Source organism: Hesperophylax consimilis, chromosome 1 (assembly GCF_061612785.1).
Source record: "Hesperophylax consimilis isolate HC1 chromosome 1, BYU_Hcon_1.0, whole genome shotgun sequence".
NCBI lineage: Eukaryota > Metazoa > Arthropoda > Insecta > Trichoptera > Limnephilidae > Hesperophylax > Hesperophylax consimilis.
In genome coordinates this window covers 10,345,136-10,363,736 of record NC_142836.1, presented here as the reverse complement: position 1 = coordinate 10,363,736, position 18,601 = coordinate 10,345,136, and the positions used below count along the sequence as shown (strand labels likewise).

The following is an 18,601-nucleotide window of genomic DNA, read 5'->3' as shown; positions in this document are numbered from 1 at the left end:
ACAAAGGATAAAATATGGGATGTGCAAGGTGCTTTTATGAGTGGAAGGGGGTGCATGGACCAGATCTTCTCATTGCGTATGCTCACCGAGAAGTTTCTGGCAAAAAACCAGAAACTTTTCTGTTCCTTTGTAGACCTACAAAAAGCATACGACCTAGTCGACAGGAAAAAGCTATGGAAGGTGTTGTCCAAGTATGGAGTGAATGCGAATCTGACTCAGGCAATTGCGTCTCTATATGAGGGAAGCGTTGCATGTGTTAGGGTGAACGGTGGTTTTACGGGGTGGTTTGATATCACAAAAGGTGTTAAACAAGGCTGCGTAATGTCACCGTGGTTATTCAATCTATACATGGATAATTGTATGCAAGAATTGAAAGAGGTGGGATTGGGCGCGAATTTGAGTAATCTTAAAGTATGTTGCCTGTTGTATGCTGATGATGCGATGCTGATTGCTAATAGTATGGATGATCTGCAGTCTCTCGTGTCTAGGATGAACGAAGTATGCGTGAAGAATGAGTTAATGATGAATGTAAGTAAGTCTAAAGTAATGGTGTTTGAAAGAGAAAGTACGAAAACAGTGTGCAATATAGCTGTGAATGAGGAATACTTGGAGCAGGTGGATGAATTTGTGTATTTAGGAAGCATGTTTACGAGAGATGGGAAGGCTGACAGAGATATTGAAAGAAGAGTAAATGCAGGTAACTCCATTAATGGAGGACTGAACGCAGTTGGCGCTAACAAAAAATTGTCCAAAGAAGCGAAGTTAGCAGTCCACAATGGAGTGCTGGTACCTACCCTGATGTATGGAAGTGAGGCATGGAACTGGCAAAGAAAGGATGAAAGTAGATTGAATGCTGTTGAAATCAGATCCCTGAGGCGTATGTGTGGTAAAACCATGTATGATCGTGTGAGGAATGTGGATATCCGCAAAGAGTGCAAGGCTGATGTAAGCGTAATGAGTAAGATCAAGTAAGGGACGCTTAGATGGTTTGGGCATGTAGAGCGAAGAAAGGAGTGTAAGGAGAATATATGATGCAAATGTGAATGGTAGCAGAAGTTGGGGACGCCCGAGGAAGACATGGCACGACCAAGTGAATCAGATACTTGAGTCGGGCCATGTCAAGAGTCGGAACAATAGAAGAGTATGTATGAGACGATGTATAAATGTGAATGAGGCAAGGAGTGTGTGCCAAGACCGAGTTGTTTGGCGGTCCGTCCTCTCTGCCTACCCCTGTGGGGAAACGGCGTGATGGTTAGTTAGTTAGTTAGTTAGTTAGTTAGTTAGTTAGTTAGTTAGTTAGTTAGTTAGTTAGTTAGTTAGTTAGTTAGTTAGTTAGTTAGTTAGTTAGTTAGTTAGTTAGTTAGTTAGTTAGTTAGTTAGTTAGTTAGTTAGTTAGTTTACTAGCTAACCCGGTAAAGATTGTTCTGCCATATAAATATTATTTCTGTTGTTAAATAAAAATAACGAATGTAGTGTAAGTATGTGGGGATGGGATATATTGCAGAAAGGTGAATGGAGCACTGAAGACGATGACCGCCGACAAAAACAAAAAAACACCGACCATTCATTTTCTCAATTCAATGTGTTTCATTAAAGTAACGGACATATTCATTGTTTGATCTTTTAAAAGTTAAATGAAAAGTGAAAAAAATCTGTATATTTTTTATCCTAAAGTATGAAAATGAAATAAAGAAAATCAATATTAATTTCGAAGAGCAATTGTAGTGTACAATATTTTTTGTCAGTCCGTCTTTAGCTAACACAAATTAGCTCGATGGTTTACCCACGCGAGAACATGCCACGTGTAATTGTCCATGTGAAAAACATGATGTTCCCAAATCTAAGCCACAAACAGACATCGTTTGGCCTTGCGACTTATTGATCGTCATTGCGAATGCCAATCTAATAGGAAATTGAACTCTTTGAATTCAATTTGCACGTCTGTGTGAATCATGGGAATTCGTGGCAACAAAACATTTTGTTCTTGGAATTTGCCATTCAAAATGGTGGCTTCGATAATGTTTTTCATTACGACCAATCGCGTGCCATTGCACAGAAGTGGATGGCAATATGAACAACGGTAAAAAATTTTCATACAAAAATACTAAAATCACGATCAAAAAATGGTAGGGTGGGGGTAGGAAGGTGAAAATTTGGGGTTATAGATATTTTTTGATACACAAATAATAAGAAAAATACAAAAAATAATTTTGTCAAAAAAAGCAGAAAAAAATTTCTGGATAGGGACACCCTAATCACCTAGCGGTATGAAATATACTTAAGAACCTATTCTCATACCTAACAGATATACATAAAAAATTTCATAAAAATCGGTCCAGCCGTTTCGGAGGAGTGCAACCACAAACATGAGTGACAGGAGATTTTTATACATATAGATATATATTTTATATTAAAAATTTTAATGCAAACATTAAAATGGCTGGCTCAATTTACGTTTTTTGTAACCAAAATTACTGATAATGAAAAAATGTATAAAAACATCCATATTTTATTAGACAAATGTATTACAAACGTTAAAGTCATCTCACTTTTTTGTAGTTTCTATAATAATAAATTCACGTGTCGATAAGTTTTTCAAATTTTCGAGTTGTTCCCTAACAAACAAATTTTGAAGGGTTATTAGAAAACCAAATCCCGTTATTGTAAGCTGTACAGAAAGTGGATAAATGAAAGCAACGAACAATCTTAGTCCCCTCTCATAACTAGAAGTATCCAAATAGGTACTATCGACATACACTGATCCATTATTCCTTTGTGAAAGATAAATCGCCTCCCCAATTAAAAAGTTATTTGCTATTGTATTTAGTCAGTTAATGAAATCAGGAGTAACATTTTTAAAAATAGAATAATATAAAACATTCCAGAAGATATTCAAATTGATACTTTTTCTTTGTTCGATACTTTCATTAGTTTGCATTAAAATTGGGCTTGTGGCCAAGTTTTAAAAAGTTTACTTGGGGTCACCTATTTCTCATCACTCAGTTGGTAGTTAATATTATTGTATAGTAATGAAAACATAGATATTACTATTGTTTATTTATTTATATAATTTGTACATTTATTTATAACAATTACAGGTAATATAGCCTAAGACGTTATAATTGTACCATTTATGCAGTGTATATGCAATGCCAAAAATCTCGCAAATGCGCTGTAGGACAAAAAATAAATCTATTTTTTTATCTACCGCATTCAAAAAGCACGTAGCTATATATGTATGTATGCATAACTTATTATTATCCGATAAGTTGGTAACCATTCTCAAAACAACTTTCTCTGTAGATTTACCAAATATGGAATCTGAATTTGCTGTAGGGACTAAGTGCTATTAACTGCTTTTATTCAATTTATTGTTGTTTTGCACGGGAAGTCTATCATTTAGCTTATTTCACTTTCAACAATATAGTTTTATACACTTTTTATTTATTATATTTATGATAATTTACGACAAACTATGGGAAAAAAAATTATTCTGTTAAACAGATATCCAGCATTGTTGATTAATTGTGGTGGTTGTTACTATGTTGATTTATTTTCTTTAGATTAGGTATAAACCTAACCTTAAAATTTATCATTTTATTGTTTAGGGCTTTCTCCCATACGTAGTAGAGAAGAATCATAATATATAGATATTTGTCCCAAAGAAGTGAACTCTCAAATTCTACAGTTTTGTCTGATATTGTATCAAGTGAATACTTGGGTCAGGTCATGTCGAGGGTCAGAATAACAGAAAAGTGTGAATGAACTGAATGAAATAAGTAGCTTGTGCCAGGGAATAAAGAAGTTGAGTGAAAAATATTTTGACTTATAAAAAATATGTTCATGTAGATCAAAAAATATCGATTCTAAATATATAAATATATTTCTATATTATTATTCTTAGAATTAGTTAAACATTCTTAAAAAAGCATTCAATAGCAATAGACTGTATACGCTCCACGATTGGTCGAAAGAATTCTGACGTCACATGTGTCTTGACTTGTACGTACAACGGATCACCTATGGTGCATCTCTTTCTATTACATGAGAGATGGTCGGTTTAGATGAGAGAGGTGTATAGGCCAAACGTTTATTTGGGTTTGTCAAATATATGTACGTATTTGTTGTTATTATTATATGAAATGGATTTCTAAAGATACATATTCGTATAGTGCTTTATAATAATATGTTGTTTATTGCATAACTTAGAAGTTTTTATTATTATACATGTCACATAACATGTGATTACACTTCAGGCCGCCGGCCGCCCAGAAAAGTCTCACAGTGAACTGGGCTGTAAACCGTTATTTTACTTTTCTGCGCGGTGGTCCTGAATTCGCGCCGGGCACCTCAACAAATAGCGAGCGCAATACCGTACCGGGCGGGAAAAGCAAATATTCTAACTTAAAATATTAATTTAACTATGAAATCTTAATCAATTTTCTTTTTTTTTTAATAACATCAATTCTAATAGACGGTTAACATTGGTAAAAAAATTACTGGAATTCCTTGTTGAAGAATTAAAATTTTTTCCATACAAAATGCTTAAGCGACGTGGTTTTCACAGTTCGAATGACGTCACACCCACACCCCGCCTCTTACCGCTCGGATTCCGCTCGTTTTGGCGGGCTTAATAAAATTTAAACTTTGAGAATTAATTTAATTATGAAAACAAACTTTAAAAAAAAAAAAAAAAATACCAGTATTTAAGTTTGAATGCGAACATTGATTAAAAAAATGGACTCAACTTCCTTATTGTGCAGCGGTCCATCCTCTCTGCCTACCCCAAGGGAAACAAACGACTTGATAGTTATTATAAATATATAAATTATAAAATATTGCTGTATAAATTAGCCAAATATTATTATACATTTGTTAACATGTAATTGTTGGGTAATGTTATATTATGTGTATTTGTTGGGTTAGCTGGAAGAAATAGGATGTAACCTATAAGCTATCCCCTTTGTACTCTGTATTTTTGTGCAGTAAATATTTTTTTAAATTATCTGATATTTTGAAAATCACATTTTCTATCTTTAAAACTTATTTGAATCATTATCAGCATTGTCAACCACTTTGTGCAGTGTTAGATAAAGATCAAGCTTATTTCATCTTATACCAGCTGCTCATCAGATATTTAATGTATTCAGCACCTCTAGTAAACTGCGTTACTCGTCCAGAAGCTTATATTATTATCTGGTGTTACCACTGCTGTGTAACATTACCCGCCATATCAATCCTACGATTAAAGTCACTTATATTTACTCTTAGGTGGTGAAATAATCCCCTACTATTTCTGTTTAATAATGTTGTCTACTTGCCTTAGGCCGTGGCCTGGTCGTGTGCCGAGTGCGACCGCTGCTCCGCCTGCCAGCCCGCGCCCGCACCGCCCTCAGGCTGGACCCTGGGCTGCTCCTCGTGCGCGCGGCACTGGCACGCAGCTTGTGCCGCCCCTCAGCCGGACCGGCGCGCACCTCGCCGCCCTTGGCGCTGCCGCCACTGCCTCGAGCATCACCCTTCCCCTGCCCCACACCCGCCCTCTACACCTACCACAAAACAGAAGACAATCAAGCGCAGGTACTTGACCACTATTCATGGGGTATGGAATTATTTTTCCCAATAATGGAATTAACTATTTGAGCGAATTATTGTATTTTTAAATGAACAAATTAGTCTTCCGAGTACATAGGGTGTTTATTGAGCTCATAATCTCTAGTCCTTTCTAAATTAGGGCCAGAGTAAATCATGAAAACTCCCTTTTCATGTACAAATTTGACCAATACTATAAATTATCATTATTACGCCTAAATGTATTTTACTTTGTAAATAATTTTTTGTAAAAAGAATGTGTATTTGTTTAGATTGTCGACAACTACGCCGAAGGCAAGAAGGAGCAAACAGGTCCTCGAGAGTTCTCCAGAGACGGAAGATGAGATATCCGAGGGTAATGATACAAATATCCCATCCACTGCCATCATCGAGTCAGACCAGCGCATGTCCAAAGAGAAACAAAAGTTTTTCAGACTATCGGCTTTTAATCCTGAGAAAAGGAAGCGTAATAAAGATGCGGTTTTGGCCACATTGGATAGCTCCGATAATGTCGCTCTTAGGATAGGTAGAAACAATAATAAATGTGCACTCTCGTCGGATTCGGATTCGTCGGACGACGAGAGGCTTCCTTCGCCCAGTAAGTCAGTCCCTAGTGCCACCGTGCCCAAACCCCTTGCCCCGACCCTGCAGACTCTCGTCCAAGATACTAAATTCAATGTTCCCCATAATAATTTTAAGTTGACTGGTAGTGCTTCGTTAAAGAATTGTGATAAACTGTTAATACCCCGCAAGGTGAGCACCAGCAGCTGGAGCAGTGAGAGCTCTTGCAATGAGAGTTCCGATTCCTGCAGCAGCGCTAGTTCCCGCCTCAGCTCGCCCCACAGCTCCCCCGTCCTCAGCAAGCCTCTGGCTGCCGTAACCTACAACACCACCTTCCACCGCCTTGGGGCCACGGGGGGCGACAAGTGGGGCTTCGCAGCCGAGGCGCAGAAGGAGTGCTCGCTGGTACCGCGCAAACTGGAATCTGCCAATCTACAACTACCAGTACTTACATCACTTCCAGCACTGCCAGCATTGCCAGCATTGCCAACTGCTGACACTCTGACAACTCGAACCTTTGGCAGTTTCCAAGCCCATCCTCGCAACAGGGACCGTCTGCTCACCACACTGTTTGACGGTCTCTCAGAGTTCTATGCTGTCCGGCACGGCTGCAGGGTACGTTCCAGCAGTAAAGTAGAGCAAACTATTGCTGAACGACCCCCTCCTCCTCCTCCGTGTCGGGAAGTGTTGAAAGAAACCAGAAGTACTTTAAAGAATTTAAATGACTCCCTCAAAAGCGTTGAGAATTCTCCTAGTAAACAAACGGAGTTTAACAATGACAGTTTGCAGTACAAGTTGGTGCCCACGAAGGATGAATATTTGAGCCGCACCCCGGCACCAGGGGTGTACAGCCTCAAGGAGAATGAGCTAGTGATTTCGCAAGACTCGGCGGACTTGAGGTGCGACTCCACCCCGCCAGGGGCGCTAGAAGACAGAATAGACATGTGTCCCTCGAGCCTGGTGAAGGCTGCCGTGTACGCCAAGCGCCACGAGTTTGGACGAAGTGATATGCTCAAGACATTCAACCACCTCAACTTTGTAATGAGTGACTCTCAAGGTCACAAGTATTTGGGTTGGGGGTTAGGATTAGGGAGTGACTATAATTTGCCAACCACCTTTGAATTGAGAAAACAGCAGCTAATAGCTGACGTGAGCACGATCAAGTCTCCATTAACGCTTGTGCAGCCATCCACCAATCGGACGGGTAAGGACAGTTCATCCGCCACTCGCTCCTTCACCCTCCCTCCCCATTCCATCCCACAGGCTTTGGTTCATTTTATAATCACTCTTTTCTTAACATATTATTTTACAAGTTGGAATATTATTTGATTCCCCAAACCATCGATATGATGTCCCATTCAAGATACAAAGTGCAGATGTATGCTATAATCGCCCAATATAATAGCAGAGATACCGTAACTGTAACTGAAGTATATCTGCAGTGTCCAGGAGTATTGATTCGACTATTGATTCATTGTAACATTCAGCTGGTAACGTCTGTGCTATTTGATGAAATGCTCTCCCTCATGTGTTGCCCTGTGTTTTGCTAGCTAACATGGGTTGGTGCGGCATTCAACAGTTCAACTATTTGCTTGGTGCACAACCCAAGGCAACTGTACTGTTGAGTCCGCACTGCCTTCCCCTCCCCTCCCTTGGCATGAAAAGGTAATTGTGTGGTGGATAAGTCCGGTACCAAATCGTCCCATCATTGCTAACACTTTTGGGGGATCTGTTCTTACATTCTGTTCTGATTGATGGCTGACTGGAACAAAATATACATTACTCGTAGTTTGATCACATTCATTTACTTTTCCAGTTATTTTGTTCAAATTTCTCATGCCTGGTCTGACTAAAGCCATATATGTTATGTTGATAAAGATTGATTTTCTAAAACTTGTATGATTATTCTTGTGGTTTAATTCTATAGATTCCTTGTGATGGTAACTGGACTTTAACAGTATCCACACACTCACCTTTCCTCGCTTATGTTGGTAGCACTGCTCAGGTGTCGCAATTACATACATTCAACTCAATTATTACCTATTATTGTATTGATTATATATATACACATTGTAAAAGTCTTACTTCAGCAGTGCTACAATGTAATTTTATATTATCACAATAATATTTTTACAATGTTGATGTATTGTTATCATGTCTCATTAATGCTAAAGGAATATTCATTTCTTTCAAATTCTATATTAGTAATAATTAACTATCCCGACAAATATAATTTTTATTTTGACTTCAATGTAGCTTGTGATATTTTATGTGTGTACTATAATTCCGGTGCATGGAAATAATAAACTAATAATGAATGAAATATGTAATATGAAAAATTGGTATTAATGAGAGATAGTTTTATAGACTACTCTCATCTTCTTTTGTATGTTTAGTGAAGGAACATTCAATGATGTTTGTGTTCTAAATTTGAAATAATGTTGATAAATTGCAGGGTGGCCCATTCCGGAATTATCAGGAATTTTTAAAAATATAATTAGGAATATCCTTTTTTCCTTCATAATACAGGGTGTCCGGAAACTCGTAGTACAAGCGGGAAACTGGTGAATCTACATCACATTTGGAGTCGATTTTGTAGTATATTTTTTTTTTTATTTGAGCTTTCGTTATCGAGTAAATCGAGTTTGAAGTTTTTTTTTTTTTATTTTTTTTAATCAAATTCTTATAAATTATTACTGAAGCAGGGTGGCCACAGACCTGGAAAACCGGGAAAACCGGGAATTATCAGGGAATTTTACCGAACCGGGAATTATCAGGGAAATGTCAGGGAATTTTAAAATATTCTTAAAATATCAGGGAATTCCAAAAATAAAACGAAATTCGTTATTTACGATTTGTGAAGTCCCAAAGTTGTGTTTTATTACTTTTACTTGCGGCGTGTGTAACAATAGATATGCCGACAAAGACAAACTAGATAAGTAGGTATTTTTTTATTATTATTTTCGTAAATAGCCCTTGCAACACAATCATGTCGTAAACCACCCGCCTTGGTTTTTCCCCTATACTATGTAGGTGCGAAATCTGTAAAGAAAAAGCTAGCAAAGTTACAACAAAGTGTCAAAAGGGTCGGACACCCAGTACGGTCGTAATAAAATTTAAAGATCATCATTATCAACATTTTTACAAAGTGTCAATACAGTAGAACCTCGTTAATTCGAAATCCACGGGACATCAAAGATCAAATTTCGAAATAACGAATTCCCACGTAATTCGAATTTTTATGATAAAAAAAAAATGCCGAAAATCGATTTTCTCGGCCGCCTCTTCAAACCCGGGTGGTATTTTAGCTGTAAATTCGTATTAATACCAATTATTTCTTTATTTTCGCGGCCGATTACCGTAGCGGCGGGCCCTTTAAATTCAGATATTCGCAATAAATTCGTAAAAATGCTATATATTTACGCGTAAATCGAGATTTCGCTGCCGATTTCGGTCGCGGCCTACCCTTTAAATTGAGATATTCGTAAAAATACGATATATTTCCGCGTAAATCGAGATTTCGCGGTAATTTTCCGTCGCAGCCGGCCCATTATTTCAAATATCTGTATTTAAATTCGTAAAAATATGATATATTTCCGCGTTAAACGAGAATTCGCGGCCGTATTCCGTCGCGGCCGGCTCTTAAAATTCAGATTCGAAAAAAATTCGCAAAAATACGATATATTTCCGTGTAAATCGAGAATGCGCGGCCGATTTCCGTCGAATACGATATATTTCCGTGTAAATCGAGAATTCGCGGCCGATTTCCGTCGCGGCCGACCCTTTAAATTAAGATATTTGATGTAAATTCGTAAAAATATGAAATATTTCCGCGTAAATCGAATTTTATCGGCAGTTTTTCGTCGCGGCCGGCCTTTTAAGTTCAGATATTTGGTGTAAACTCGTAAAACTACAACATATATCCGCGTAAAACGTATTTTCTCGGCCCTTCAAACTCGGATATTCGAAATAAATTTGAAAAAATACAACATTCCAGTGTAAATCGATTCAGATTTACAAAATAATAATACTAATTAGGACGATGTATAACCACGTAAAAATACATTTTTCGGCGTTTTACCGCCACGGCTGACTTTTAGATTCAGATTTACGAAATATTATGATTTATTTTCGCAAAAATCAAATTTTTTCGAATTTCACGAACAAATTTTCGTGCGCGGACAAAAATAAATTTCGATTCCCTTTATTTATGTATCTGTTCTAATTTTCTGGCGTAGATGAAAATCGTGTTTCAAAAATAAAATTTTGAACGATATGTCCTTATACCAAATAAAACATATCAGGGAAAAATATAGAAACTGCCCTGGAAAACCTGGAATTATCAGGGAATTTTGAAATCCGGTTTTTGTGGCCACCCTGTGAAGATCAAAGTACCCAACTAATTAAAACTATTTGAAAGTAAAACAAATGAAGAAACTCGGATTTGAAGCATTATTTTGAAATCACCCTTCATTTAACCCGGTGTAATCATAAAATATTTCTGCTCTGCAGGGTTAAAACATCTGTTATTCAACCCTAAACACCAGAAAAAACTTTAACCCTAAAATAGCCGAAAAATATTTTTTTTTGGTTTTTTTTTTTTTTGAAAATGCTCAAATCAAAAAACTTTATGTTTTTTTGGGTTCCCCATGTGGTGTAGATTCTCCAGTTTCCCGCTTGTACTACGAGTTTCCGGACACCGTGTATAATATCAGATTTGTTACAATAAGAGTCCAGTAATTAGTAAATTAATGATTAAAGATAAATTAAATTCCAATGGAGTGAAATTGGAAAACACATGTATTTCAAATGGCAAAGTTTTAAGACATTTGCTGCAGCACCATGATTATTGAATCAAATAAAATCTGTGTACATATTACTAAAACAAAATTGAAAACCCATTGTTTAAAATGCAATATTTCTTCATCAAGTGAACACGCTTCATCTTGCAACTTGCATGAAAATAATTTTTATTCCGCAATCATGCTTTTATATAAATGTAAAATCACACCCACGGATGATACTCTCAAAAAAAATACTAAAACTTATGGTAAGACTCTTAATTGAATAATACAGTAGAACCTCATTAATTTGAAATCCCGGGACATCAAAAATCAAATTTCCAATTAACAAATTCCCATGTAATTCGAAATTTTATGAAAAAACAACACCGAAAATCTACTTCTTCGGCCGCCCCTTCAAATTCATTTAGTATCTTAGGAGTAAATTCGTATTAATATGAATTATTCCTGCGTTAATCGAATTTTCGCAGCCGATTACCGTCTCGGCCGGCCCTTTGAATTCGGAAAAATACAATACATTTCCACGTAAATCGAAATTTCGTGGCCGATTTCCGTCGCGGCCGACCCTTTAAATTCATATATTCGTAAAAATAGATATATTTCCGCTAAATCGAGATTTCGCAGCCGGCCCTTTGAAATTTTATCGCGGCCGACCACTTAAATTCAGATATTTGATGTAAATTTGTAAAAATATGATATTTCCACGTAAATCGAATTTCTCGGGAGATTTTCGTGGCGGCCGGCCTTTTAAATTCAGATATTTGAAGTAAATTTGTAAAAATGCGATATATTTATGCGTAAATCGAAATTTCGCAGAAGTGTTCCATTGCGGCCGACCCTTTAAATTCAGATATTTGGTGTAAATTCGTAAAACTACGATATATTTCCGCGTAAAATGAATTTTCTCGGCCCTTCAAACTCAGGTTTTTTGAATTAATTTCGAAAACATATGACATTTCAGTGTAAATCGATTCAGATTTTCAAAATAATAATACTAATTAGGACAATGTATAACCACGTATACAATACATTTTCCGCCTGTCTTTCAAATTCAGATTAACGAAATTTTATTATTTATTTATGCAAAAATCGATTTTTTCGAATTACACAAACAAAATTTCGTGTGCGGGCAGAAATTAATTACGAATTAGCGAATATCGAATTAAAATACCATTTTGCATGAAAAAAATTTTCCGGGGATATTTTTTGGCGAGAATTTCGAATTACATTTTTTTTTTCGATTTAACACGGTTCTACTGTATATGTATTCTTAAAAAGCAATGTATCATTTTGAGAGTGTGAATCGTATTGTTAGAAATAAATGTGCAGTAGAAACTTTGTATAAAATAAAAGCACCGTGATCCATGAGGAGTTGCACACATTGTATGGGTCACGGTGATATGGCATTTTGTTATAAGAATATTTGACTTGCGTGCAGAGCGCGCCACGTTGCCCCCCGGCGTAACGGAGAAGGATGTGGAGCAGTTTAAGGAGGCCCGGGCTCTGGCGGCTCCTGCCTCTCCTCCGGCCCCTCCTGCCCCTGCATCAGCCTTGCCTCCGCCCACCCCCGCCACCCCCGGGCCCCCGGGACCGCCTGCCCCCCAGCCGCGCTGCCCGGCTGCCATACAGTTTGGCAAGTGGCACATAGACACCTGGTACTCCAGTCCCTTCCCGCAGGAGTATGCTAGGTAAATTAAAAACCTGTATAAGGAATAATGCACAAATCGTCATTGTAACATTAATAAACCTTTTTACATGCTTAGAGGATAATAATTTTTGGATCATTTCTAAAACGCAGTTTTTGTGAAAAATCCTTAATCACTGAATTACCCATAATATATAAATTTATGAAGTATTTATATTTTTGTGGTTTGGAATTACTAAGTAAACCCTCTTAATTATATTTATAGGAGAGTTGTTAATGATGGGTGATGGTTAATCGTCATTCAATTACTTGCTTGCCTTCTTATCACATATTAGAAATTATATTTCATTTATTCCAAAAATCACCTCATTTGACCGATACCATAATGCATATCTACAAATATATATTTTTTTGCATTATAATAAACGTTAAAAATAATATGATTGCAATAGAAAATTTTTTAACTTAGTACGGTTACTGTTTCAGATTACCCAAGCTCTTTCTGTGTGAGTTCTGCTTAAAGTATGCCAAGAGTCGGGCGGTGCTGTCGCGTCACCTGGACAAGTGCTCGTGGCGTCACCCGCCCGCCACTGAGATCTACCGCTGTGGCGACATCTCCGTGTTTGAGGTGGACGGCAACGCCAACAAGATCTACTGTCAGAACCTCTGCCTGCTGGCCAAGCTGTTCCTGGACCACAAGACCCTCTACTACGACGTGGAGCCCTTTCTGTTTTATGTCCTCACCCAGAATGACGAGAAGGGCTGCCACTTGGTGGGATACTTCTCCAAGGAGAAACATTGCCAGCAGAAGTATAATGTGTCCTGCATTATGACCATGCCCCAATACCAGAGACAAGGATATGGACGATTTCTCATTCACTTCAGTAAGTATACTTCTAGTTTTTACCAATTTCCATATATATCTAAGTATATCTTCATAAATGCATTTTCTTCTTATCATTTATTATCATCACTCTTCTCGGGGGCTTTTACGAATGAATATTTAAAATGTATTGCATTTATTACCCGTAACTAAACTGCCTCAGTAATCTTTTGTATAAAGTATTTTTTAAGTGATAAATTGTAGATGTTCACTGACTCATAAAATAATCATAATACATACAATTAAAGGTACACTTTTTCTTTCTAGGCTATTTACTTTCAAAAGAAGAAGGACAACCCGGCACCCCTGAGAAACCATTATCAGACCTTGGCCGGGTGTCATATCATGCATATTGGAAATCTATTGTTTTAGAGTATCTTCATGCTCATAGACACGATGAAATAGTAATCGGCGATATCGGTCGTGACTCGGGAATGTATAGCCATGACATAGCCACCACTCTTCAAATTCTGGGTTTCATTAGACATATTCCAATGGATAATGGCTACAGGCTAGGTCTGTGTATCAACTGGTCTCGTGTGGATATGCACATGAAGAAGATAGAGGGGGCTCTCAGATTGAATATTGATCCTGAGTGTTTACGCTGGACTCCTCTTCTGATACCCACCGTCAATCCCTTCAGATCTGATATGGATGTTTCAATAGAAGCTGCTGAAAAAGAAATCAAAGAAGCTGTCAAATCTGAGGAAGAGGTTGAAGAGGAAATAATCTTACCTAAAAAACCTATCCAGTGTGCTGCCAAAATTGTGCTCCAAGAAACAACATTAACGCCCAAAATTGACCAACACTCTGTTATAGAATTAACATCTTCGGGCAGAAGAAGAACCAGACCCAGTAAATATAACGAGACCACCTTCACCCTGACCCCTGCAGTAGCAGCTGTTAACCCAATCACAGAACCTCTAGGGAAAAGAAAAAGGAAAGACAATTCCCTTGCGACGGAGGAAGTGCCTAACGGTGAGCTAGTCAAGCCAGCAGTAGCTGCCATTGAAGCACCTCCTCCATCCATTGCCCCCACACATTGTGACACAGTACTTGATCCTCCTGTCAGTGATGTGAGAAGTAGTCGAAGTAAGAGCCTGGCTAGACGGGTATCACAAAGAACCAGTATTAGTGTTGAAAATGCAAAAGAAAAAGATATTGGAAAAGAAAAAGAAGTTGCAAAAGAAAAGACCAAAGCTAAAACACCTGCAAAAGCGAAGGTTTCGCCTGTTAGACAGATTGAAAAGAAAGTAATTCCCGAGGTGAAAGCTGTTTCTGAAGAAGTCTTTTCTGATAGTCAGGATAGCAGTCATCATTCGGAGCAAAAATCAATTGTAAATACTAAAAATGTTATTCCTAAACGTAAGCGTGGTTGGATAAGAGGAAAACCCAGAAAGAAGTTAAAGGCTTCATTTGACAAGAAAAAACAAACAACCTTGACAGAAATGTTCAAGAAAAAGAAAGTTACAGATAAAATTGATAGTAAAGATGCAAATGATACGCGATCTGATCTTAGTGAGTCTAATGATAGAGATGTGGAAAGTGCCCCTGAAGATAAGATCATGGATAAGGAACCAGTCAAGGTAGATATTGACAAGCAGCGCCAACTATATCTCTCTATCGAAGATGTAGGACTTAAACCAAAGAATTCTCAATCGGAGTCTGCCAAGAAGAAAAAGGCATTCAAAAGGAGGAAGTCTGGTAATGAGAGTACGGAAGATTCATCCGCTGAGGCTGATGATGAAATGGAAATTGATGAGCCAGAGTATCAGGAAAAATCCAAATTTGAAAAAGAACTCACTCCTGAAATCCAAGTTCCTTCACCACAGGAATGTAGTAAAGCAGTTGAAGTTGGCGAAGATTCAACTGGCGATACTTCAAAAAGCCTGGAAAATCAAGAGGATGAATGTAAAAATGAAACCCCGCAGAAAGCTGATCCGACAGAAGACACTGATAAGACTGTGGCGGAGATCAGTGAGATTGTATCCACTCAGTTAGAGACATCAAAAGAAGACATCACTGATGCTCATAGTGGCGATTCACCCAAAACTCCTGAAAAAACTACAGAATTACAAGCACCTGCTGAAAATGTCATTGTTGCAAAGAGCACAGTATTGAGTACACAAGAGGCGAAGACACTTTTACTAGACGAGAGGGAAACAATAGTGATATCAGAGTCGGAGGATTGCAGCAATAGTCAATCAGAATTCCAAATATCCAAGCCACCAGATTCTAGTGTGATTGTTACTCCCGAGAAATCTGGAAGTTATTCCTCAGAGAAGAGGTTATCCTCTCCACTGTCACAGTCCAACATCGCCATGGAATTAGCCAAATTACCCACTTTTCAAATTAGTGATAGTTCTCCAGAAAAAACTAGCAATATTCCTGATAAGGAAATACCTTCCCCAGCCAAGAAAGATGGCGGGGGATCGGTTCTCTCTGAAATAATTGATTGTGATGCGGTGAATCAAAATAATAAAGCTCCTGTGTTATTGGAGAATGAAGTAAGCAGTGTGGATAATACACCTGCTCCAAAAAACACTGAGACCCCGCTAGAAGACAAGACAGGCAGCTTGTCTTCGCCCTCCACTTGTTTGTCTAGTGAAATATCAAAGGAAGTTCTGAATGTGGATGCCCAGAAGAATTTTTTTCAGTCAAGCATAAATCATCAAAAGATGTTTCCTGAAAATAGCATCACTAATGAAATTCCTAAAAAAGATCAAATGAAAGAACAGAGGCATTCAGATTTCATACCCGATTATGATCAAGTCATGGATGTTTGCAAATTGCCTGGGAATTCATCCTCTGACCAAGGAAATCCCAATGGACGACCTGAAATCTCTCTACCTCCTCAAAATACTCCTCAAGTTAATAAGGAATATCGGGCCCAGACAAAATGTGAATCTGTACCTGTACAAGCTTCATACATAGACAATAGTAACACGAGCAATAAGCCACCATTTCACACGGAGCCAGTAAAAAGTATCCCAGACAATGTCGATATTCGCAAAAATACTATAGATTCATTTCAATCCTCAATGAAGACACCTCCAGAAGTGATTTCCAAGTTCACCTATCCCCCTCAAGAAGCACAAAGTTCCTGCATAAAGATGCAGACTCCAAATACATCTAAGCAAAATTTCATTGAGTCAAAGGGACCAGACAAATCTGAAAATCAAATGGGTGTTTTAAAAATTAGTGGGACATTTCATTCTGACCCCGCACCCCTAGTGAACAAGATCATTCCTAAGATGGATGTACCAATGCCCATAACATCTCCTGTGGTCACCCCGCACATCAATGTGGTCCCTGAGCCCCAGGGCGGGGCCATTGCCAACAACCGCTATTGCGTAGACTACGGCCAGAAAGTGTCCACACCCATATCGAGCTGCTCCCAAGCCAACGATCCTATGATATCTCAGTCAACTTTAGCTAATAATCTACCAGTGCAAGTGAATCGTGATGGGCTACATTTTGTAGTGAATCCTAACTTGCTGAATCCTCTTGGAGAAGACCATAAAAGTGACCCTCAGAATGTATCAAAACCAACCAAAAGTAAATTAAGAGATGTTAGAGTCAGCTCCTTGCATAATAAAATAGACAAACATGATCAGAAGAAAGTTACCAAGCCTGAAACACCTGTACAAAGTAATTGCCAAACCAAAACTTACTTTCCTGAACAAGATCAAGTAAAGAATATACCGGAAGCTGTGCCAGTTTCCAATATAATCAACATTCCAACTGCCATACCAACCAGTTGCAAAGGAGAAACAAAAGCCCACGAACCACCCAAAAAGCAGGACTTCTACAAAAAAGAAAAAGCGCCTCCAAAATTAGCTGAAAAGAATACCAGTTTAAAACATGACAAAAACTGCCCCAAGCAAGATCAGAGTGAAGTCAATAAGCTTTTACCAAAATTGAAATATGAAAATGACTTAGTTGGCAAGGCTGAATACACCATAAATCAAATTCCCAATTATCATACGAGCCACCCACAATATCAATGGCCGCCTCACTGGGATCCAACTAGGCTCCATGGGACATGGGAACAGAGTAGATTCTTAGAACATATTCAATCAAAGAATCCTGAGAAAAATCCCTACTTCGACAAATATCAAGGTTTTAACTTACCTCACCTAGAAAATATGCCAAAATCTCCACAAAAACTTCATCACAAATACGACCAGAAAGATTTCCACAATATCGCAGCCTACACTGCTTTATCTGCGTCCCCACTCTACCAACCCACTGGATTGCCTCAGCATTACAAGGAATCTAAACCGGCCCAAATAAAGCAGCCTGAGTGCAATCAAAAAACCGATTCCTGCAAAGTTAATTCGAGACAATCAAAAAATTCATCATGCCAAACCCAAAATGACAAAAATAAAGTACCCAATACAAATGCTTATTCCAAAGAACAGCAACAAGTAAACAATAATAAGCAATCCAACGAAGTGAACAACACAATCTGTAACAACCTCGCACAGAACTATGAGAGACAACAGAATCAGATGATAGCTGCCAACATAATCAACAACCAGTGCAAAAATGCCTTGGACCATAATCAGTTCAACCACAACAATGTGCCACATCACGGGAATACCAACACCAACCAGTGTGGCATTCCAGAGAACAAAGCCCGAGGGGACATGTGCGAGAAGAAGACCTCCCATCTGACTTGCAAGAAGGAAGACATTAGCAATAAGGATACACAGCAGCAGATGACACAGAAAGAAGAGATCTGCCAGTCTGTTAGTCCAGCCTTACCCTCACTCGGAGTGTACACACCTGACTCGACCAGTAACTCGGTGCACAGTGTGCAGTATGGAGCTTGCGAGCTGGACGTGAGCCAGCTGGGCTTGGAGTCCCCCACCAGCATAGCCTCGGACCTGGCTTCCCCCTGCTCCATGATGCACATGCACCCGAGCCCGCAGCATGCCCCCCACCCTCTGCACGCCTCCATACATATCCCACCCATCATGACCGGGAATCAGCCCAAACAGAAGAATGTGCACAATCGGAATAGGTGAGTTTAGTCAAGCTATAAAGTCTGCATAGCTCCCATAGAAACATTGTGCCATCTCTCATGTTTCACCATATAATATTCATTTGTCAATA

At 38.4% G+C, this 18,601-nt stretch overlaps 1 protein-coding gene across 4 annotated transcripts in view; it reads left to right on the top strand.

Annotated features, from left to right (window-relative positions):
• The window catches only part of LOC149426265 (uncharacterized), a 29,706-nt gene that overhangs the window by 5,177 nt on the left and 5,928 nt on the right, over positions 1-18,601 (top strand). For 2 of the 4 annotated variants that reach the window (XM_089647692.1, XM_089647628.1), the window contains exons 3-7: positions 5,327-5,577; positions 5,862-7,354; positions 12,391-12,640; positions 13,084-13,481; positions 13,748-18,509. In XM_089647692.1, the coding sequence (XP_089503818.1) occupies positions 5,327-5,577; positions 5,862-7,354; positions 12,391-12,640; positions 13,084-13,481; positions 13,748-18,509 (7,154 nt within the window). Of the gene's footprint in view, positions 1-5,326; positions 5,578-5,612; positions 7,355-12,390; positions 12,641-13,083; positions 13,482-13,747; positions 18,510-18,601 lie in introns of those variants that run through there. The other 2 variants (XM_089647789.1, XM_089647711.1) reach the window with 2 other exon arrangements.